At 41.4% G+C, this 24,799-nt stretch overlaps 1 protein-coding gene and 1 long non-coding RNA gene across 6 annotated transcripts in view; one reads left to right on the forward strand and one right to left on the reverse strand.

Annotated features, from left to right (window-relative positions):
• The window catches only part of ATG5 (autophagy related 5), a 25,875-nt gene extending 17,414 nt beyond the window's left edge, over window positions 1-8,461 (forward strand). For all 4 annotated transcript variants that reach the window (XM_082216689.1, XM_082216690.1, XM_082216692.1 and 1 more), the window contains exons 7-8: window positions 4,979-5,096; window positions 7,975-8,461. In XM_082216689.1, the coding sequence (XP_082072815.1) occupies window positions 4,979-5,096; window positions 7,975-8,111 (255 nt within the window). In that variant the 3' untranslated portion in view covers window positions 8,112-8,461. The remainder of the gene's footprint in view (window positions 1-4,978; window positions 5,097-7,974) is intronic.
• LOC309528997 lies at window positions 8,374-24,795 on the reverse strand. Of its 2 annotated transcripts, XR_014218012.1 has the most exons (4): window positions 24,426-24,795; window positions 20,998-21,206; window positions 15,034-15,170; window positions 8,374-14,885 (listed from the first exon to the last, which is right to left on the reverse strand). It is a non-coding gene; the product is annotated as an uncharacterized lncRNA (long non-coding RNA). The 2 variants fall into 2 exon arrangements; XR_014218013.1 differs by having other exon boundaries at window positions 8,374-15,170; window positions 24,426-24,791.
• Window positions 24,796-24,799: the final 4 nt, after the last annotated feature.

Genomic DNA, 24,799 nt, shown 5'->3' on the forward strand with positions numbered 1-24,799 from the left:
CTGGTACCCAAGCTTAAGCCTGGGTTATACCTGGTCAGAGGTAGCCCATTCCCATTGGAGGGAAAGGCAGGTGTAAAGTGGCTACTCCATTGCCCCAGTTAGCTGTTACAGCTGCTGCATCCTGCTATCACCATTGCCTCACCTGATGAGGTGCCATGTCAACACTCTTCTCTTGTGCAGCTAGCCTACCTGATCTGTCTGAGTAGACATCTGGCTTTTATGTGCCTTGTTCCACATCTCAGTCACACAAGACTCGGCATACATAGCCCTGTGTTATACCTGTTGCTTTCTTGCAACTCAGCAATCTTCCCTTACCCTTTGCCACAGTGGTGAAAAGTGTTGTTATTACCATGTAATAACAACTTCAGGATTTAGTTCAAATTAGGTAATTTTATTGTGTTTCTTTCCTCCTGTTATAGAACAGTAGCATGAATAGTGTTTGTTTGGGGAATGCAATGTAAGAAGCTTAATAACAATAACAATCTAATACTGAGACCTCCCCTCTCTCCCCAAATTAATCCAGCTTCTGCAGCACTATTAAGTTTAATAGGGCTCCTGATTCTCTGAAGAGGCTTTTTTTTCAGAGTGGCGGCAAGTGAGGAGGAGGGGTCAGGAAACTTTCCTTCTATGGGCTTCCTTAAGTTAACTTGTCTTACAACCCAGACCAGGGGTCTGCAACTCGTGGCTCCGGAGCCGCATGTGGCTCTTTTACACCTTTGCCGTGGCTCCGGGGCGGATACTAGCGAGGGGAGGAGGCGCATTGTGCGCCCCAACACTCCCCACTGTGGCGGGCGCTGTACTGGCTGTGATGTCACATGGGGGCGGTGCGTGCGTTAGTCACGCACCGTCCCGATGTCACCCTCCCGCCCGCTGTCAGATCGGACATTAAGGTAAGAAACAATATATGCAGTGTTATATTTGTTTTAAATGTCGCAATGGTTTTGCGGCTCTCAGTTTTTTTTTCTTCGGAAACGGGTCCAAGTGGCTCTTTTTGTCTTAAAGGTTGCAGACCCCTGACCCAGACCATAGTCTCCAGCAATCACAGTTTTAAAAGTTGGATTCCATCTACAGTCATTAAGTACCCTGCGTCCCTACTTTACCATGTCTGTTCTAAGTTTTCTAAGTTTTGTCTGTGTGATCACTCTGCTATCATTGGTTCTACCAGCATATGATACCAAAGAAGCTAATGGCTATAGCTGCATAATGTAATTTAACCAACTTAATTTTTCCTATACTGATTAATGCTTTTCCATTCAAGAAGGAAGAAAAGCCAGAACTATGTTCAGACACGTCATTTTAGCTGCCTGCATAAGCTTTGCTATGCTATGCCAAGGCAGTTGCAGTTTTCTATAAACACTGCAACGATTGTAATTTGTGTTAGTTATTGAAGGAATACAAGAAATTTGAACAAACTGCAAGTAAAATTAAGGTTTTTTGGGTGGCATCTTGAAGAAGGTGGGTAAGAGATTCGTAAGCAGACTGTGTGGGATACTCAGTCTAAACATTTGCCATAATTTATCCACAATTCTTGAAATAATGCTGCTCTTAATCATGTAGGAGATCAGAAAGTTACATTTACTCCTTACAGCATATCCTGCCAAATGAAAGGATATGAGGAAGACATGGGTTGTTGCCCACATATGATTAGGAAAATTGTCCTTAAACTATTTGTGACCAAAATCTTTTCAGCATTATATTGTCTAGACAAAATTGTAATAAACATTACTGTATAAAAATAAATAAGTCCTAACTTCATTCCAGATGTGTGTGTAATTCTAATGGCTGCCCTTAATTCAACCACAGTCTTTGAGACATTCATATTATTTAGGTTAAGTATCACTGACATTACTTTGATACTGTTGTAGACATAATGATAACATTTTAGGAAATAACAGACCATGACAACTAAAGGTTTCCGCTATGGGTGTGCTACGTGTATAGTTGTTTCAAATTCCTTAAGAACTATATAATTATTAGCTCTCAGCAAATCGTACTTTAAAGTGTGTGTGTTGTATGCAATTTAGTATTTGCAGATGACATGAAATCTGATTATTTCCAATTGTTGGCAAATACTATAGCTGAAATAGTTGAAAATATAAGCACATTGCTAAGCTGAAGGGTTCAGTGCCACAAGATGTGTCAATAGCCACCAATTTAGTGATGTTAAAAGGGGGTTGGACAAATTTATAGATGATAAAAGTCTACCACTGGCTATATTCTACCTCCAGGAATCTTCTAAATGCCTCAGCTGGACAGTGAGCCCTCAGAGTGCTGAATACAGTAGAAAAGGGATTAGGGGAGGTGAAAGACACAGTATAGTTACAATATATATGTGTTTTCAGAATATGACTTGGTATGAACCCATGTGTATGTAAATCCTCTTTACCTAGATTTCTGGGAGCAGGGTTCTTTTTTGAGGGGCAGGGGTTGCATTAAGCTGTGAAGGTTTTGTTATTTGGGATTACGGTAGTTGTAGTAATGGGCCTCTGTGGCACTTGAGAGTGATTATGTCTTGTATTTCAAATTGTAGCAATAAAGATTATGGAGTAATGTCTTACAGAAACGTATATTGGCAAAACTGCTTATAACATCTCAGTTGAGCAGCCAGCCTCTAGCAGTCATTGCAACTGTGGAAAATGTTTGAATAATTTTTTTAAAAAAAACAAAAACAAAACACCCTTACCCCTCCCTATCAACTTTGATAGGCTCTTTTTGGAGTTGAAGAGATGATGAGGCAACACATTTGGTGTGGGATGTCATGGTTCCACTTCATTGCCTCAGTCATTTTCACCATAGTGCTGACATTGCTACAGTGGTGGCATGATTGGTGTGAGAAGATGGAGCTGTGTACCTTCTTGCTGCCCTCTAACATCTCCACAATGAGTTGTCGGGGTATATCAATCTCATCTTCATCACTGTGATAGTGGGCTTCATGCCCTTCAGCGTGCGAGAGAGAGAAGAAAGACACCCCCCATACACACACACACACACACACACACATATACACACACACACATATACACACACACACACACACACACACCCCTCTATTTGATGCCATGAACTTGAGCATGCCAAGCAGGTACTGACTGCAGGAATTCGCAGTGTGAATGGGTAGAACATTTATTAACATAACAAAAATAAAAATTAATTTCTCTTTTAATTTAAAATAAACTTTTTGGGATTTTTTTTGTTAAATTATGAAATACTTCTGTTAGATTTATTCTTTAGAGTCTTTGGGGGGGGGATGCATGCTGATATATCCAAAGAAGGACTACAGTTCTTATACTGTTAAGCTGTTGACATATGGAAATCATAATATGGTTACAGTGTGGGTTCAACATGTAAAGTAATTTGCAGTGGTTTAAATACAATTAGAGAACCCATTCTTTTATGTAGATGTAAAGACTAGTAAGTCTGTTGGCTTTCTTGAATTATAATTTGTGGGTTGTGCTTTTTATGTTATGATTGCATCCTGTATAAACTGCTGGCTTAACTGGATTTTAAACAATGTATGTAAGCCAATGTCCTTTCCAAGAAGACTTGGTAATATTTAGTCGAAGATACCTGTGGACAAAGCTACAGGTAACTTGTAACTTGTGCATGTTTAACTTACGCAGTTTCAACTTTACATAGCCAGTTGAAATCACACAGATTAAATGCACAGAAAGCATAGAGTTCAACAGCTCTTTGTGCAGGGTTTCCAGGTGCAGAAAGAGATTTTAAGCGCCCTGCCTTGCTTACCAGCATAGCTGTCAACGTTTCCCTTTTTAAAAGGGAAATTCCCTTATTTCGAATAGGATTCCTCACAAGAAAAGGGAAAAGTTGACAGCTATGGCTTACCAGGCTCTGGGAGGCTCTCAGGAGACCACAGATATCATCCTGCAAAATTTTGTCCCAGAGCACAGTAAGCAAGGCCGAGCGCTTAAAAGTGGTTTGCTTGTTTGGGAGGTGAGACCTATTTGGCGCATCATCTCTGGAAGGTAAGATTGCTCACATGGGAGCTGCTCCAAGGGGATGGATTCACTACACCTTTTTGCATATACACACCATCCCCATAATGTAACACCTGTTCAATTTGCGAGTGACCTGTATTATATAATTATGCATATTAGTTTAAGATAACTCTGCCGTGTTTAACTACTACATCTCTCCCAGTTTTTAATTCTAGCTGAGACATAAGTACAAAGTAGGTAAAATTCTTATGGCAATATTCAATTCAAAATGAATTTATTGCCCCACCTCACACATGAAGTTTGATGTGGTACATGGCTGACCCAGATGTAATGCTAAACCATAGAAATGTCTTATGAGAATGAGCCACAGGTGGGCCTTGTGATTGCTCCCTCCTCTGGGATCACTACAAAGAGAAGGTCAGAACCTTTAACTTCTGTTCCTGATTAACTCCCAGTAGCTGTGTTATCAAACCCAGCAAACTGTAGTTTAAGAAGCTGGCTTGTTTCTACAAAACTGTAGTTGATACTAACCATAGTTTAGGGTTCGGACATAAGGCTGAACTGTGATTAGTTGGAAATGGAGGCTTCCAGTCTACTTACAGCTTACTGGTGGGGCCAGAGTGCAAGCCTGAGGTTACCCTATGCTCATCCTTGTAATGTTAAAGCAAGGCTTAGCATTGCTTGAGAACCATTCCATAGACTTATATACAGCAGTTACTCTTTGCAAACTAGAGAAAACGTAAGAGTAAATGACACCTTTCCTCTGATCACCATCTTCATTTCTTTCCTATTGTCCAGTCCAACATATATCAGCATTAAAATGTCAACTACTACTACTGTCAATAAAATTCCTGTGTATAAAGTATCAAAGAAAGTAATATAAATTGAGTTTTATAGATTCTTGTAACGTGCAGAGCCAATTTGTTTGCAGTATTTCACACTGAGCCTATTTTATCCATTATACTGATGTAAGATAGTTACATATAGATGCTTATTTGTTAATTTTTTACTGTTACTGCCAGACCACAACTGAGCGACCTTTTATACAGAAGTTGTTTCGTCCTGTTGCTGTAGATGGACAGTTTCATACACTGGGAGATCTCCTAAAAGAAGTTTGCCCTGCTGCAATTAATCCTGAAGGTATTAACTGAAAATATGATAACTCTTGTACTTTGTAGGCTCCAGGGAAAATTATTTTTGATCAGCTGCTATTTAAATTATTATCTGGATTGCTGTGTAAGAAAATCAGTTACAGTCCTTTTTAAACATACTTTACTAGCAGAGTTAAAGTTGTCTCTGTCTTTTGAGATACAAAAGTTAATTGAAAGACAATTGTACTGGAAATATTCTACAAAATGTAGATGTAGCAAACCATGCATTTTTGAATCTGCAATAGTGCACCATGTGTGATAAAAAGAGTAGGGTTGCTTGAACTTAATACTAGGCATGTTGGGCAGTACTGAGTATCTTGGCTGGACAACCCTTAACTGTTGTAGAGTTGGGTTATTTTTGAATTAAGTTTGAACATTTTGAAAATTAGGACAATAGGTTAGCACCATCAGTGGTTACTAAAATGATGCAGCCTAAGATTTGCATGCTAAATATATCTAGTGTCTGGTTTTAAAGAAAGGTGCATCAGAAAACCTATTTTTCAAGAATATACTTACTCTGATAAATCTGCCCACTACTAGTGACAGTGGCAGACCTCAATAATACTCTCTTTTTGGACCTATCATTTATCAGTTGGGCAATTTCTTGGATCAGATAATAGATATCTGCAGAGTGTCATACAGTGTGAAGCACTTCTAGATGGTGATGTTGGCTTCATTTCCACCTACCCACTCTTCATGTTGTCAGAATAGGACACTGCATGGGTATGATGCCATCATTTCAGTCTGAAATGTATTCTGTAGCAATGTTACTGTGTACGTATTGCCACTATTTCTCTCTATCAGAATATTCCCTGTCCCTTGGCCTCACAACTTAAATCATTTTATTCTGTCTAAATTCATTAAATATTTAAGTAGGCCAGGTATACATTGTAGGTGCTATGATTTTATTCATTTCTCACAGATAGAAGCCCGGAAGAAGTTTAAAGTATTAAGCTTTGTATTTTTCTTATAAACAGCACTCCCCTTCTGTTTGTGATCATGGGATAAAAGCTCTCTAAGCTTGTATATGTACTTTTTTACTGCTACATCATGTAGTGTGCTCTTAAGATTGAGATCTCATTCCCCAGGAAGCAGTTTCTGCCTAAGATTAATTGCCCTTTTAAAGTCAGTGTTTGATGGATTCCTTTTGGCTGGCTATATCCTGACTCAGTTTAACCCTCTTTGACCTGACCCCACCGACTATTACCACAGGGTCTGAGGCAGAAATCCTTCAGCATGATGTATGCAGTGCAAACCCCAGGCATGTGGTTCTTCACAGCTTGGATTCAATTAGCTGGATTTTTACTGATACATAGAAGTAAAAATTTTGCTGTTAGAGCTATTCATGTTTTCATAATTTTGGGGGGCGGGCTAGGAGGGGGGACAGCAACAATCCCCCTTTCTGTTAGTGGATGGCTCTGCTGAATCCAAGGCCCTTCCATGATCACAAAGGAGCCAGTTGGATTGTACCCTATATTTACACACATCCAACCATTCCAACTAGTGGACTCTGCCCACTAGGATTTCCACCTTTGTTTCTGTCTTAAGATGTTCCACTCAGGCCTGTTCTAATTGCTTTTGTTAGTGGAGGTATGTAATGTAAAGAATAGGGTTTTCTCGGTGGTGGTGCCCCAGCTTTTGAAAGCCCTCACTAAAGCAGTATACCCAGTGTCTTTTCAGCACTAGGTTAAGACATTTTTATTTACCAACATATTTTAATTTGAATAATTGCTCATTCTTCTAATTATCTCACAGTGTGCTTTGTAATTTTTAATTCTTTTATTTGTTATTTGTTCTGTATTATTATAAGTTTGTTTGTTTGTTTATACCCCACCTTTTTCCCTGTCAGGGGCTCAAGGTGGCCTACCAATTAAATAGAAACAGCTAAAAACATAGGAGTTGCATCATTTAAAAGCAATTAAACAGTCATAAAATTAAAACTATATATAAATATTTAAAATCTATTAAAAATATACAGAGTATTACATTAAAAAGAGCATGGCACCAGCCCTTTCATTAAAATCAGTCAGTTCCCAAAAGTGCTGGAATAAGAAGGTATTCAGCTGCCAGCAGAAGGACAACAAGGAGGGAGCCAGTTCAAACTTCTCTAAGGAGGGAGTTTGGGAGCAGCTACCAAGAAGTGCATTATACTAGGTTTTAATTAATTTATTATCTACCTGAATTCTTTTAAAATGAAGGCCTATATAGAAATGTTTAAAATAACCCCCTCCCACTGTGCCTTGTGAATTATTATTATTATTTAATTGTGATTAATGTGCACTTATTTTGTAGTTCCACTCAAACCTAAGTAAACATACATTTCACTGTATGTGCTTTGAGTAACACTTAGTTGAATACATGCAGTAGGTTGTATCCAATGGTTCCTTTGCATGAATGGAGAGACCCTTGTTTGCACAGTGGGGCTTCCTTTCCCCCCTGCTGTGTAGCCCACACCCCAGCAGATTTTGGAGGTGGAATGTGAAGGCAGCAAGGTGAGGAGAAGAAAAGTCCTGGTGAGAGAGCAGAAGCTTGCTCATATGACATGATTTCATTCAATTTATATGGTGGGAAGAACAGTAAATCTATTTCATAGCCTTATTAAAATAATAACCGTTGCAAAAAAAAGAGACAATGGTGCAGGAATCATTTTATGATTCATATAACAGAATATTTCATTTTTTTTAGAATTAACTTTTCATTTATCATGAGGGATCATTCAGTTAAATATGAAGTAGCAAGATTATAATCAAAACTACAAATCACGGATTCTGCAGAATTTCACTGTGTAATGAAACCAAATGCACTTTGCTTCAAACATGTGTTTGCCTGTGAGTGTCTGATAAGTGATCTGTCTGTTTCAAAATTAGATGGTGAAAAGAAGAACCAAGTGGTGATTCATGGCATAGAACCGATGTTGGAAACGCCAGTACAATGGCTAAGTGAACATATGAGTTATCCTGATAATTTTCTTCACATCAGTGTTATCCCACAACCTGCAGATTGAAGTGTCAACTGGTATGCATGAGGATCAGCCTTTGATTGGAGCAACAAAGTCAACTTCAAGTTGTGTCAGGCTTGATGAGGGTGACATGACCAAAAACTTTTGCTGCTGCAAGCCAAACAGGAAGAAAGATCCATCATGTGATAAGAGGAATTGGACAGGCTATATTTTGCATCACCCGTGTTTTCTCCACTGCTGTCATTTAACTTCAGCTGTGACATGAGAAACTTTATAAGGCTGCTGTAAGACTTCTGTTTTCTTGTTAAAAAATTGAAGCCGAAAGCATGGGGAGTAAGTGGAAATAAGTGCCACTTTGTATTTCTTAATAATAAATAAACAGGGGTATTTTCTAATGTTGCAATGGCTTGTCTTTACAGTGAAAACACTTTTATTCTAGAGAAGTAGACAAACAGTTGTATAAATAATCACTTGCAGGAACCCATTATGAAAAGTTGAAACTAAGCTAAACTCCTTACTTTGGAGTAATGTCTGTTAAATTTTATACTAGGAAATTGATTTTTTAAAATAATCATCACAGTATGTTTTGTATTTCACAAATTATATTCTGATCATATTACTTGAAATGAAGTCTTGGTGACTGCAGTATATGACTAAGTTTCAAGTAATATATGATTGGACTCTGTTGCATAATTTATATGGAGATGGCCACTGAATATCCTGAAATGTATGCCTTATTCAAGCGAGTCCTAAGTCAGAAAATAGTATAAGAAAGCTTTATTAGAATATATTCTTAAAAAGACAAACAAATATATTGACTCTTGTGAACAGCAGCATGCTCCATGTGAAGATCTCCCTCATGCCAGATTATCTGCACAGATTGGAGGATTTAGGGGGATGGGTCTTAAATTTTGTCTCAAGCTCCCAAAGAATGATTGAAGCAACAACCTCAACTGCTGGAAGCAGTGTTGTGCCACTTCCTAGCACTACTTTTCTGCTTTGTGGCAGCTCCAGCAAAGTAGTTCTGTGAAATTGTCATAAAACAAGAGAAAATGATACTGTGATACTAGACTTGCCCTGCGTAAGTTAAGAGTTGATAATGCAGAGTTGGCTCTAGATGAAAGGATCTGGCATTTTTTTGCCAAGACAGGGCTGCTGTCTAATTCTTAAGGTTGAAGGCACTATAAGAAAAGTTTTGCTCTGTGAATCCTGCCCTCTTGCTGGCTAAGGAAGGTTTCTTCACCAAGGATTCCAGCTGGAGCCCATGCAAAGGGGGAAATGGAAAGGCCTTGGAAGGAAAAATAGAATTTAATAAAACCAAAAAAGAGATAAATACAAAGAAAAATGGGTAGATGAACTGATGTATTTTACAAGAAGGAAAACGAAGACTACAAAGGAGGATTCTACTTAATACTAATCTAACAGGAAACAATCTAACAGGAAATATGGGGTTATTTTACAACTAAATCATTTTTAAAAGTATGCCTGTAAAGCATCTTTACAAAATGCTGAAAAGACTGGAGTTTCCTTTTCACTGTTTCGCCTTGCACTTGTCCCAGCATCCTTAAGAAAGATGTGATACTCTTAGGTAGATAGGAATTTTTTTTTGGTGTAAAGCAAGGCTGTGAAACCTGTGGACTTCCATATAGTAATGGGTCTCAGCTTCCTTCAGCCCCAGCTAGCATGGCCCATGGTCAGGTATAATGGGAGTTAGTCCAACAACACTCAAAGGGCCACAGGTTCCTCAACTCTGTCAATAGTGGTCTAATGTCTTTAATCTCCTTTAGTAAAATAAGCAACAATCAGTGAAAGCTAGTTTGGTGTTACTCTGCTGAGAGAAGGATTTGCTGACGGGAATGGGGAAGGAGACAGTTAGTGGCAGTGCCTCCTCCCATGTCTGTCCTGGTGAACCCCTAAGCCTTCAGGACAAATTTGGTGATGACAGGGAACTGCAAAGCTGAGAATCAATAATAAAGGCCTCTCTCCCTGTTCTACTGGTGGATGCCTTTTGTCAGCAAAGTGACCCCAACTGGATTCCACTCAATAAGTTGCATTTTTGGCAATGCCAATTTTATACTAAGCTCTTACATAACTGTTTTGCCCTACTCTGGACCAGCCTTCTAAACATGTCTTTTTCCCTAAGGCCTTTAAGCTGTAACTTGAGTGTACAAAGCTTTCAATGAAATAATGACAACTAAACTTTTCCTTTTTTGTACCAATGTTACTTCTTTTTTAACCCTTTCAATGGCAAATATTAAGAATTAGTATTTTGTCAAATAAAATTTCAGTTCAACAGTTCTGCAAAAATGACTTCATAATTGATTAAATGGAGTGGAATGGAATATGCAGCCTGTTGAATCCTATTCAAATGTTTATAGGCTGGTTTACAGATTGCTTTATTCATTTATAATAATTAACATTTAAGATAATTGAAGGAAATAGTTGCTGGGCATAAAACAACTGTTTTGATGTGGAATGCTTTGATGAGTAGGGTGGGCTCCCTGCTTCAGAATATTATTCTTCAGCATATGCAGGGCATCTAAAACAGTGGAGGGGTGTGTGGAGCTTGTGTACTTATGGCTGTAACCTCCCTTGTGCAGTTACTTTGCACAGATTTTGAATGCCTGAAGAAGCTTTGTGTCTATTTGGCAGATACTCCTGGAAACCAAACTTGTCTGTATAAGCTAGCGACAGAAAGACATTTCTAGTCCTTAATTCATACACTACACCAAACCATTGTTTTTACTAATCATAGTTCAGGTGTTAAACAATGATTTGAGAGTTAAACACACAATGGTCACAGCATGGTTATAAGCTGTTCATTTGCTCTTAATTTTATATTTGCTTAGCATTATTGTCATTCTACAGAATCTTCTGGAGTTGCAGTAATTGATGAGACTTGGTTTGTGAATTCAGGCATCACACCAAACTACAGCTAGCCCCAAAGAACTGTACTTAAAACATGGTTTTTGATTTATTGTTTGCTTGCCAATTTCAAATGCTAATTTGTCCATTGAGAAATGTATCTCAGCTTCCTCAGCCATGGTGGGATGTGATGCCTGAATTTAATCAAGCTTGCTTTTGTGTACTATAGTCTTGAGTTTAGATATTCTAATAAAGCAGAAATGCAAGAAAAAACCAAGAAAAAAAAGCAGTAGCTCACTTTTTCTGGCTATATCGTAGTGCCAGCTATTCCCTAAATTAGAAGTAAGAAATAGGATGTAACACCCCTTCTGCTTCGGTGTCATACCAAGGGCAATTTATTTGTTCCCTGTAGCCATTCAGGGAAGATTCTCCCATGTAGTCTTGTTTGCATCTTTATGTGTCTAGTGTAAGCTTGAGATGGCGTATATTTAGTTGTCCTGTTCCAAGCTGCATCTGCATATAGAAAAATGCTCTGCACCTGATGGCGCAACCAATGGATGGTTGGTAGCTGAATTCACGTGTGCACAATCTCATGACTTAAGAATGCTTTGGAGGATAACATCTGTTTTAATGAGATTAAAAGTGTGTGTCTCCTTCCATCATTTGCCTTAAAGTGTTTTGAACTAGTGAAATTTGACTCTCTTAGGTTGGCATTTTGCTTAGCAAAAAAATGCAGCTGCCTATTCATCAGAACATAAATGGAACTTTATCCCAAAACCTGAGTCCTTCTAGAGCATAGTTCTTGGAGTCCTCAGCATGATACTTTAAACCAGAGTAGCCATAACTGATGTCACTTAACACAGTAGCTCAAGACAAAAATCAAGTAGGCCAATGTTGTGGTTCAATTACAGCATCCAAGTCTCCAGTGGTCACTTTCACCCTACACTATACCACAGCAAAATGAAATTTAACTCGCATATACTCGTGATCACATCTCAAACGTGAGATAACAAAAGAGATGGGGAAATTCAAGCAGGTGCCAATTCCTGATATATTACACACACGCATATACACCCCCTCCCCCATTTTTTGGAGTAAGTATAAATACATGTAAAGAGCATGTTTTCCCCCCAAGATCACTGTTATTTTAATTATGTGCATTAGATTAGAATAGCAGTTCTAATCTAATCTAGTATGCATTTCACCTCTAACATACATGTGATGCACTGGTAAAGTGGCTAATAAGGAAAAGTTACTTGGATCACAGTCACTTCCCCCAGGTCCACATGCACAGCCTCCTAACGCAGTTCTTGAGCAGCAGCCCTACTTTTGCTGCCTGCTAGAAATTCCTGTGGAACTCAGAAAAAATGACAAAACCATTTTGTGACATGCCATGCAGCTGTAGGCAGGGCCTCCTGTTTAAAATGGACTTGAAGAAAATTCCTACTAAATGTAAACAAGTCCAGGAGATATCCAAAAGTATTTTTGTTCTGTGAACCGCCTTGAGACCTCCGGGTATAGGGCAGTATATAAATTCAATAAATAATAATAATAGTAAAGTAGTGCATAGGATCGTAGTCACAGAGTATAAAAACTGGGTGGTTTTGAACATGTTTTTTCTTCAAATGTATGGCGACTTTTATATTAAGTTTGACCAATACGATTTGCATTGTAAGCCTTCTGACAGGGCCTTGTTTAAAATAAATAAATGCTGTCTTGCTGTGTCCTAACGCAACAAAAATAAGGCCCTATAAATAATATGGTCTGGAAATGGAAAATTAATAATTACTTTATCTGCTTGTTGTGCAATTAATGAAAGACTGCTATTGATAATGATAAAGCAAAGCACTGAGAGTCATTGTACAAACAGGAAAATGTAAATACCATTCTGCTGCCATTGTAATAAAAAGTACTTCCCCTAGGCCTCAAGGTGATTGTTCCTCTGTATTTACAATGAATGGAATACTATGTTTCTTCCAAGCATGTTTACTTCTGTGAATTGATTAAAATGTCAGACAGGTTTGTTCACTAGATGGAAATACTGAAATAGTTTCTCAGAAAGTAATTCTGAGATAATTGATTTGCATGAATTTATTTTATGGATTCCTTAACATCTTTTGCAAGTAATTGTAATGAGAAAGTTATGTTGGAGCTACACATTATTTGAACTAAGGGGTTCAGAGCAAGACTTTGAAAAGCATATTGTTATCCCTAGGACAATAGTCATAATCTGGCTGTGCATAAAATGTTGCATTTTAGCACAAAAGAATAGGAATGTTTGAATAAACACCCTGCTTAAGTTGTGCAGTCAGAGGCACTCTTGATTTGTGCCTGCCATTTCTGATGGGGCACGGAAGCAAGCTTGCCTATCTCCTTAACTAAATTAAGGCCAGACACAATTTTCTAGTTATACAGAGTTCCCCCTGCTCAGATAACTCTGCGGCTTTTCTTTATTTAAAAAAGAAAACCCTCCCGAAACACAGTAGTGATTGAAGAATGTAAATGAGAATATAATAACCAAATAGCAAGTCATGTCCGCATCATCTGCTGAATTCCTGCCCCAAGAATTTAATGGAAATTGCCCTAATGCCAAAAGGTGACTTTGCATGTTGTTTCCCTTTCCCAATATTCTCCAGCAACAGGTACAGTATATCACTTTTCTACTGATGAAATAATTTCCATTTGATTGTTGAAGAAAAAGAGGGAAATACAATGTATCATTAAAGGCTAGCAATTTGTTTTAATCATTTGCCAGCACAGCTGAAAATAATTACTAATAAATAGGAACAACTGACTCTTAACTTCCCACGCTCTCCAAAATAGTTTGGTTTTCTATTTCTGAGAGCTTGCATCTGGATTTCGGTATCATTTAGATAATGCACGCACAGTGTTTGCAAAGGATGGTGGCACTAAAGCCTGCTTTAAACATGCACAGATTCCTGTATCCCCATTGAAGAACATAAATTTGCTCTGCTTCATTTTGAATTCCCTTTCATTTTCTGTCTCCCTTTGAAACAAAAAGTGCCATGCCAGCTCATGTCCTAACTCAAAAGAAGTTGGCCTGTCAGAAGCACGCAGCGAGTGTTTTTGTGAAGAAAGGAATTCCCTTTTCTGCATTTTGTCTCTGGCGTTTAATGTTATGACTAGACAGTATGAGGCAACTTTTCACAACTCGTAAATAGAGCAGATTTCAGAAACCATTTTAAGAGGGCATTTTAATTCAAAGCCCTGTAACTCCACGTTCCCAGATTATCGGACCAAATTCCGATAAGGCTGAGGTTGTTAGTGGTAGGATTTGTTTTCAGCTGGGGAAACCGAGGGCTACCCCCTGCTGAGTAGGCAAATGGCTGTGGCTGGCATGTGGTTTTTCTTAAATAAAAGGGGAGGGTAACTAATGCATGAGCATCAAGGCATGGAACCCGTCTCACCAGCGTGATGATTCCAGGAAGACTCATGCTGGAGACGTAACTCTTACTACACTGTTTGTCATATGAAGACAGTCTAGGACATCCTCTTGGGGAAGTAAAGCAACGATTGCAACTGTAACTGGAAAAATGTAAAGCAGTAATGGCTTCTCTTTTTGCATAGGCTGTTAACTGATTTAATTTATTCTTGGTAATTATCCTTTTTCTTTAACATTGCTGACAATTTAATCAAGCTTAGTTGTTCCCAGGTTTTTCTAATGATACCCTCTTTTGCTGGTTGACGGCTACTTTTCTATCCTTTGGCAGATAACAGCCTTGTGGTGGTCATAAAGGTTCTATTTTATATTAATTGACACTCTGGAGCATCTTAAGGCTTGCCCTCAGGAAACTATATGTCTAGGCATGCTTGCTTTTCAGGCCTCCTACTTCAGTGCAAACCCTGTGGAAGAGGATATCAGGAAGAGACTGGTGGCCAGGGGGTGGGGTGGAGTCTTCACAATAACCAGTGTTTAATCATATTTCAGAAGAACTGAAAAGAGGAGGAAAAGGAAAGCATAATAACCATGGAAGAAAAAAAAGGTACAATAGAAGAACACGTGATTCATCAGTTTCATACAATAGAAAGTTGCCTGTGTAAATTTAATGTTGGCAGCCAAGGATATAGTGTTGTTACTCACCGGGGTGAATGAGTTTGATTTTCAAGTCATGCCACTTCAAGCAAGGGCTCCCTTTTAGCTCATGTCTTTAATCTTAGAGGAAATGACTCTTAACATCAAGGGCTATGGAAAGTCATTCTTAATTTTCATCTCTGGTTCTAAAAAAGATCATAGTAATTATAAATCAGCGAGAAGGGTTTGCTCAGCTATGATTCTTTATCACTTTTCTTTCTATCACCTGGTGCCACCCAGTATGAAAAGGGATGGAACTAAGAATTCAAAGTGAATCTGGAGGAAATGTATGTTTCACTTGTCAGGAAAATGTGGAAAAGTACTGAAAGCTTTTATCAGAGAGTTGGATCCCTTAAATTTGGTCCCCCATTTTCCAAGACTGGTTCAAACATGCATGTATAACACTTGGATTCTCTGTTCTGCAGGCGGGTTCACCTACATGTGCTGAACATATGATAAGTGCAACTTGGAGCTCCTTATGCAAATAGACCTCCATAGATACAACACTGGACACAGCTTTCACATCCCTCACTCTGCTTTCAAAGCTATGCTTTCAACTGAACAGTTAGTTCACATGTTCAGCTGCCAGTAGTAATGGGTTGGATCCAGACATACCCTTCCAGGAAGCACTTCTTCCATTTTCCTGCTGGAGGAAGGGGATGGGTGGAGGATTTGAGTCAATTGCCTCCCCTGTTGTCACCCCCCACACCGCCTCCCGCCCTGTTCCAGTGGGTCACACTCCAGATCAGCTTTTCATGGAGTCTTTAGGTAGAGGAGGAAGTGGCAGAAATTGCTACTTCTCTCTTCTGCCTATGGAAGCATCTCATGGGGAAAACTCTCCTCTCAAACCCTGGTCAAGGGTGCTTGAGGCCACTTCCGTCACCTCCAACCTTGCCACATTCAATGATGTGGTCTGACGGGAGTCTTACAAGTCACGCTGTGATCAGGAAATGTAAAAGGTTCCTTAGACTGCAGTTTCTGGGGAGTAAGCATCCTTAATGCAACAGGACTTACATCTGAATAGACATGCATAGGATCACATTGTAAGCTTGCAATCCTAAAGACATTTTATTTGGGGTAAACCCCATGGAAACCACTGGGTTGTAATCAGGGCTTTTTTTCAGCTGGAACTCTCACAAACTCACTTCCAGCACCTCCCAGGTGGGCGTCATCGCCATTCTAAGAGAATGAAGGAGATGCTCATGGTGAGTTCCGGCAACTCTATTTCTTGAAAAATAGCACCAGTTGTACTTCTGAATGAACATGCATAAATCAAGTGATGTGCATGCCATGTGAATGAGGCCTGTTTATTCCAATTTCTTTCCTGCAGTTTGTCTTCATATTCTGTATGAAAAAGTGGGCTAATGTTGTTTCTGGTTCGCTTCTGTGGGCTGTTGGATGGGTGTGTCTTTTCTGGGTCATTTTGTAACTAACAAAAAAAAAGTTTTTTAAAAAATAAAAACTTAATTAATTTTGAAAAGGTACTCAGTGAAGTAGTTCTTGTTCCTCCTAAAGGCAGAATAAAATGCTTAAGCAACCTTAGTATTAGACATTATGTGTAGTTCCACCTACACTGACATGAAAGCTTTGTAAACACCTAACCCTAAATGGCAGGCAGCAACTCTGAATGAAGCACTTAGATCTTGTGCAACTTTCTGGGGTCCCCCCGCCCCCAAAAGAGCAATGCAGCATTAAGGGTGTGTTCCTGTGCCTTTGGCTAGAGTGGTTTCCCAAACCAAGCTTGAGAAGTGTATGTTCTATGCAAATTAGATCACCCATAGGGAGTTAAATGCTCCATGGTGGTTTATAGCACAACACTTTTATTTGTTTAATTTTGAAATTATATATATATATGGACATGAGAAGAACCTTCTGGAGCAGGCCAATAGCCCATTTAGTCCAGCATCCTGTCCTCACAGTGGTCAAGCGGATGGAATTGTTGTGCATTTGATTAAAGTGAATGGGATTAAAAAGTGATTGATTTTTTTTAAAACAAAAGTGTTGAATTTGGGCTGGATTGTGGCCAAACTGTAAAGGGTGGAGGGTGGGGGTCAGGGTGGTAATGATCAACTACAACACATTTCTTCCAAAGAAGTGATTACAGAACAGAGACTCCCATTTGTTCCTTGACTTACAAGTATATGCAGGTGGAACAGGAATCAACTCTGGCATTAAGTGTTTGCATGAAAAAGGGGTGGGGTGTGAGGGAAAATGAATCATAATCACGACTAAGAGAAACTCTATTACTTAATTACAATCTTTCAAATGAGCAATGACCCTTCACCTGCAGATTCTGAAAGAACTTCACTTTTAATGAGTAGGAAGTTACACCTTGTGGCAGATACGCAAGGGCGCCCTGAAACCTGGTGTGAGAGTTAGTCAACAGCTATTGCTACTACAGTGGTGCCTCGCAAGACGAAATTAATTCGTTCCGCGAGTTTTTTCGTCTTGCTGTTTTTTTCATCTTGCGAAGCACAGTGTCGGAAAAGTTTTGGAAAAGCTCCAAAAATCACCAAAGTCTTCAAAAACCTCAAAAAAGACTACCACACAGCGTGCTATGAGTTGCTCCTCGAAGTCAAGTCACAACTGTATTAACGGTTTTAAGAAAAAGGAAACAAACTTGCAAGACATTTCCATCTTGCGAAGCAAGCCCATAGGGAAAATTGTCTTGCGAAGCAACTCAAAAACCCTTTCGTCTTGTGAGGCATTCGTCTTGCGAGGTACCACTGTATTCATATTCAGGATTTTTTGTAGCTCTGTGTTGTGCTAGTTGCCGTACAGAGAGCTAGAAGTGACATGGTCCCTTCCCAGAGGTAATTCCAATCAGTGTTAAGTGGGCAACAAAATGGGAGACAAGGGAGCTTGAGAAATTATTAGTAGGGATGGGGTAAATTACAGTGAAGTGGGAGAAATGATAAGGATGTATTGCCCTCCCTGTGAGAGGCAATATGCTTCTGATATCAGTTGCAGGAAAGCACAGGAGGGGAGAGTGCTGCTGCTGCTCTCAGCTTCTGCTTGTGGGCTTCCTGGTACATGTGGCTAGCCATGGTGAGAACAGAGTCCTGGAACTAGATGGCTCTTGGGCCTGATCCAGCAAGCTCTTCTGATGTTCTGATGAAAGGATTTCATGAGCAGCGGTGGTTCCAGGCATGGGCGGCAGAGAGACAGGAGTGGAAGGACATGATGTCACAAAGAGGCCAGTGACAGATGAGTTTGTGGATACCAGTAAAGGGAGCAGGTGATGGGATTGTAGGGAGGATGAGTTAATAGTTCTGGATATTTTCGGAAGCAATTCTCTGCTTCTTAGGAGGGCAGCTGAGGGCCGTTGGATGTTGTTGATCCTCCTGTGACAATGGTAGAAGGAAAAGTGTTGGGTATGTGAGTGGCAGATCAGAAAAGAAGCCGGATCCTGATAATTAACATATGGTCTTGTGCCGTTGGCATGCCCCTGACAAGGGAGGGAAAACGATGCCAGCACTGGAACTCATGCAGTTATTTTCCCTTCCACTGAAACCAATTGGAGTAAAAATATAAAACAGAAAAACTGGGAAAGGGGAGGAGGAAACTGCTGGAAACTACTAGTTAATCCTGATGTCCCATGTGTGTGCATGACTGCCTGATTGCCTGAATTAAAAAAGAAGAAGTGTGTGATGCTTGACTCATTGTCTAGTCAAGAGAGACATACGTGCATTGTTTGCACAGTGTGGGAAATATAGGTTGTTAGAGTATTAAACACCCTTGATTGTGCTCCCCCGCCTCTACCCCTCTCACAGTGAATTGACTACAACATTAAGTAAGTTTAAATACTTCACTTAACAGTAATCACAGGTCTCACTCATGCATCGTTCAGTGCTACAGCAAAAACAACACAGGTAAAGTATTCTTTGTTACAAAATACAGAAGTTACAAATACAGAAGTTATTTTTCGCCCTATAGGACGCACCAGCCCATAGGACGCACCTAATTTTTTGGGGGGGAAATAAAGGGAAAAACAATTATTTCCCCCCCCCCCCAGGCACGGGGCTGGGGCAGGGGAAGCCTGAGCTTCCCCCGACCCCAGCCCCCAGAACAGGCAACTCTCTGCAAGCCGTGGGAGCCTGGCGCCGGGCTCCAACGGCTTGCGGAGAGCTGTGTGAAGCTAAGCCTGGGCGCGCTGCGCCTCCCCGCTGTCCCCCAGCTTGTGGGGCTGGCGGCAGGGAGAAGCAGGCTTTTCCGTGCGCTGCTCTGGTTCGTCAGAAGCGGCTTTGTCATGCTGGCCACATGACCTGGAAAAACTGTCTGCAGACAAACACCAGCTCCCTTGGCCAGTAAAGCGAGATGAACGCTACAACCCCAGAGTTGTCCGCAACTGGACTTAACAGTCAGAGGTCCCTTTACCCTTTACCTTTATGTTTAGATTAACAGCATTTCCATCCTGTTAGCTATTCCATGTTTACCTGTGCTCAGAGGCATATAGATCAGCTGTGAGGGACCTTTGATGCTCTGGAGGTTGCTGAAGTACCCAGTGGCGTAGCGTGGGGGGTGCAGGGGGGGCCGGCCGCACCGGGCGCAACATCTGGGGGTTAGGGTTAGGGGGCGCAAATCCACGGGTTAAGGGGCGCAAATTACTTGCCTTGCCCCGGGTGCTGACAACCCACGCTACGCCACTGGAAGTACCACTCTCACCATCTCTGGCTATTGGCCATGCTTGCTAGGACTAAGGGGAATTGCACTTCTTCAACATCTTGGGGTGGGCGGGCAAATATTATCTCCCTGCCCCCATCATATGTGACACTATGCATATTTACACAGAAGGACTGGGTGCAATGTGTATAGCATTGCAGTTTTTCTTGCTTTTCTGGAATACCAATTCCACCTCCTTGTCGGTTGTTGTGCAGTCCCTTCTACTAGGCACTCTATTTCTTTCACCATCACCCCCTTCTCCAGCACCTCTTTTTACCTTCCCAACCTTTTCCCTCCCGATTTATATTCCTTCTCATTTTTATTAAATGTATGCATATGCTCTAAGTGTTTGTGTTGTAGATTAGTTATTAGAAAACAAAAATGGGAAGAGGAGAAGCTTCATGATGCCAATGGACAAAGGTAAATGTCAAAATGGTGTCAGCAAAGAAAAAGAAGAGAATGAGGAATGAGGGTGTTCAACTAGATTCTTAACTAATGGGCTTTACAGCCAAAGCCCAGAAGTGTTTTGGGTGTGGTGTGATGGCCATCAGACTGTCACCACTGAATTACACCGCACCAATCTAGGACAAGGAGCAATAAGATGGGTCAAACATATGCCACAGGGAGATGGAGAAGCCCAAGAGGGAGTGTGATGTTAAGGGCACGGTTAAGGATTAGCAGGACTGATGCTGATTCTGTCTTGTTCCAAAGAGTTGAAAATTATGTTGGTGTGTATCCTTTGATTTGTCACCATAATTTTGGGGTGCAGGTGACTAAATTGTATCTTTGACTTGACTTCACTGTCAAGGGCCCTTGCTTTCTAATACAAGGCCAACAGAGAAATCAGATTATTTGGACCCTGAATATAACATAAGCCAATTGTGTGGGTTAAAAGATTTAAAACAATCACTGTTAAATCTGACACATTTCACTCCAAGCTCTTTATTTTGGTTCTCGGTTAAGAGGTGATTGAACTATTTGGAGAAGAGCCAGACTATGGAATCTCCAGGCCAGACTCTGGCACTGTTGACAAGGAGTCAAAGAGTATTGTGTTGTAAGAACTGCATAGCATTCGGAGACACTCCTTGGGCAAATCAAGAACTTTGTATTAAAATACAAAAAATCCGGGGGGGCCAAGCTTACCTGTGTTGTGTGACCCATCTTGTTATGGCTGGTTTGTTCTTATTCTACACTCAGCATGGAGGTAACCAAATCCAACAAGTTCCAAAGCTGCTGCCATAAAGCATCACTGCAACAAAAACCTTCACATTTCTTGTGTTCTGAGCTTACTAACACCTCTAAAGGACTTACGAAAATAGCAGGAGCAATCAATTCATGAAGGAAGGTGGTGGACTCTCCTTCATGGGAGGTTCTTAAGCAGAGGCTGGATGGCCATCTCTCATGAATGCTTTAGCTGAGGTTCCTGCATTGCAGGGGGTTGGGACTAGATGATACTTGGGGTCTCTTCCAGCTGTACAATTTTATGATTCTGCAGTTGTATGGAGCTCCTCCAGAGGTGCCTGTAAGACAAGTTAAGCAAAATTAGATAAGTAGTACTACTGTCTTGAGCACAAGAAGAAGCCTCCTGTGGCTGATTAATGACAAACTTTTGAATTGATTGACATCCCTAGTACAACTTATTCCATCTCAGGACAGGTAAGCCTTCTAGGTGTAGGTTTTGTGTACAACATCAACGTGCATAAAGTAAAAGGGATGCACAGAAGGTCATGTGGTGACGGACTTGTTAAATTATTGTTGTGCAAGGCCTAAATGCCAAAGTGTGGCTGAAGGCACGAGGCAGAACACACCCTACATATAAAGTTAATAATATACAGTGGCCTTCCTCTCAAACGTCTAATTGCAGAAATTTGGCTTAACCTGTCGGAAGGGCGTGTTAATTAAGAGGCAGAACCTGATAGACAGCTCTATTTTAAGGGACTGACAAGTACTCATCCTTCCTTTTGAGCAGCTGCTGAGCCCATTTGGCCCCAACACTTAATTCATATGAGGAAACTGTTGACTGCAACAACCAGTTTTACTTTGCTTTTACCAGAGGCTAATTAAAGTTTTAAGAGAAAAAAAACCATATACAGCTTGGGAGGCCTCACTGTCATGTCACAAAGGCTGAACACACTGACAACTAATCTGTCATGTGGTCAGGTTTTCTGCCATGTGGTTACTTGCTTTCTTGTATTAGTACAAACATAAGAGTGCGGGTGGGTGTTTTTCCTGCCACACATTCTAATATGTGGTAAAAGTCCGTGGTCTTATCAAGTGTCAAGGCTTTCTCACATTTACCTACCTGGTAGATTGGTAATCTGCCTGAGTACTTAATGGAAGGGCAAACCAGACAAGCGTTCTTACAATTAATGCAGTTGTTAGTTTGGTTAAAAGTGGAGGGTGAGGTGATTCTTCTTTAACATTAAAACAGGCTTGGGAAACCTCTGGCCCACCCAGTACTGTTGGACTACAACTCCCATCATCCCCATCCAGCATGACCAGTTCTTTGGGGTGATGGAAGTTGTAGTCCAACAACAGCTGGAGGACCATGGGTTCCCTAGCCCTGAACTAAACCTGGGTATTGGAGTGAAGCCCAACCCCTTTAGTCTACTGCCTTAAGATATTCATCTCAAGCCCATCTATTATACTAGAAGTAGACCAGTAGAATGGGAGTGAAAACATTCTTTAAGAAGCGGAGACAGTTAAGGCATGAAGCAGGTTCTGGTCTTTCTGTTAGTCAACTTTAACCGCTATACCTGTGCTGTATAGCCCAATGGATGAGAGTGTGCTTGGCAAACATCTCTGTCTCTGGTTTGGATACCTTTCCTTAAGGAAAGGTTACAGGTTTTTTGTTTCATTTCTAAGGAATGATTTGTCCCTACTTGCTTCATCATGGTTTGTAAAAATCCAGGTTTTTGTGGTTCGAAAGGTAAAAATATTTGCCATAGTCCTATCTCTGAAGCTTTGGTTCTGTATGCATGTATTCTCAATCATAGGGGTGAGTGGAGTATGCATATATACCCCATTCAAACATATGGTTAATCCTGGTTTTAAGGTATAAAGTAGGGACATTGTGTGGTAAATTACTTCAAACACTTGGGGTACAGGCCCACCGTACAAATGCCCATTAAAACTTGCATGTGCTAGTTTATATTTATACATGCACATTTAGGCTGACTGTCATAGGGCAAAATTTACTCTGGCTGTCAGGACTTATTCAGAGATATGGCGACCAACATGATTTTCTGGTTTGAGTGCACTGTGTCATACCATCTAACATTTTCCAATGCCATGTGCCTTCCAAGATGTGCTCCTGGGCAAGTAACATGACCTGGGCCTCGTTCTGCCTTCCCCCCCCCCAGTGCTTTTTTTGGGGTGTGAGAGTGCTGCACCTATAATGGCTATCTAGATTTCACCTGGAAATACGGGATGTCCCATTTTTTCTGGGGCACTTGGAAGGTATGCTGTGTGTTGAGTGGACCCTCTACCCCCACCCCACATAACCTATTCAGAGGATCTTATGTACATATTAAAACTACTAGTAGCTGAACCCCTTCTCGCCAATCCCTCCAGACCTCAACAGCTCCCTGCTGCTCCCCTTAGACTTTGCCAAGCACCTTACAGCTGACCCAAACTCCCACCCTGCCCCTAGGCCTCCTCCCACCTCTCTACACATAGTACCAGCCTCACACAGAGGTGGGCAGCAGCAGTGGCAGCAGAGCAGGCTGGTTGCTGGAGAACTGCCTGGGCACGTCCCGACTGTTTCTCTGCAGCTTGCCTTGGCCTCTGGGCAAATTAGGGTGCATACACAACATACATTTAAAGCATACATCCCCGCCCTCCCAAAAAAGAATCCTAGGTGAACTGTAGTTCACCCCTCACAGAGCTACTACTCCCTGCACCCCTACCAAGCTGCAGTGGCCTAGAGTTTTTGAGAAGGATAGGGTTCAAATGTGTTTTAAATGTGTATACACAGCCTAGGATGTGCGATAGCTAAAGTCCCACATGCATCTCGCTTTGTAGCACTCACAATTGCTCTATATTTTTAAAAAAAAGATAAAGGAAGTTAAAAAGAGGGAGAAGGCAATCTGAGGCCTGACACTGAAAGGGTTGTGGGCTTAACATCCAGGGACGCGGACTTATAAAAAATATTGGGGGGGGGGGCCCGGGAAAGCTCGTGAAATGTAAATAAGCTCATGAATATGCAAATAAGCTCATGAATATGCAAATAAAGTGGCGCCGCCCCCTCGTGAGCGAATAGGGGAGAGCGTGCTGCTGCCTATTTATCAGCTCCGGAAACAGCTGATATGCGGGAAACCTGGGGCTAGAGGCAGGAGCCCCCGCCCCCGGGGATTCCCTAATCTCGCGGGGGACGGCCGGGGCTCTCCGGCTAGGGCGTGCGGCTGGCTGGCTGGCGAGGGAGCAGGTGGGGAGGAGGCGGGGGACGGCGGCGGCGCCCGAGATTATTGGGGGGGCTGAGCCCCCCCAAATTTTTTTTGAGGGGGCTCAAGCCCCCTCAAGCCCCATGGAGTCGGCGCCTATGTTAACATCCCAACAGTGCCCTGAGTGTAAAATGAAAGTTTGCTTTTTTAAAAACTGCAATTGTAAAGCACACATGTGCAAAGCGTGCACATTTTGTAATTTGTCACGAGCTGCCAGGATGACAGAGGGGAGGAAGAGGATCCCGGCGAGGGGTGTAGCAGACTGGGCAAGCAGGGAATGGGGAAGGAAGTACTCACAGGGTGACGGAGGATGGTGAGGGGATGGAGGTCAGTGCGCACAAACCAGAGCAGCAGCACCTATCACCAGAGCCAGAGGGGCCCCAGTCCCCACAAACACAGTGGGCCCTGAGATATGAGGAGCAGTGGGAGTGGTGCTCTAGGAGGTTGAGGCAAGCAAGGGCCCACAGCCCAGCTCCCTAGTTCTGGGAAGAGGGGTGGGATTCCTCTGCTGGAGCAGGACTGGAACAGGTGAGGGTCACCTGCCTCGTCAAGCCCAGATGCTGCAATCAGCAAAGTACAAAAGGGGAGCAGAGCTGAAGGGCTGTGTCTGCTCAGCTGCCCATGTTGATAGCCCTTGGCTTGGGTGTTCTTGGACCTCTACAGGGCTGTGC

Source organism: Podarcis vaucheri (assembly GCF_965113315.1).
Source record: "Podarcis vaucheri genome assembly, chromosome: 3".
In the NCBI taxonomy this organism is placed as follows: Eukaryota; Metazoa; Chordata; class Lepidosauria; order Squamata; family Lacertidae; genus Podarcis; species Podarcis vaucheri.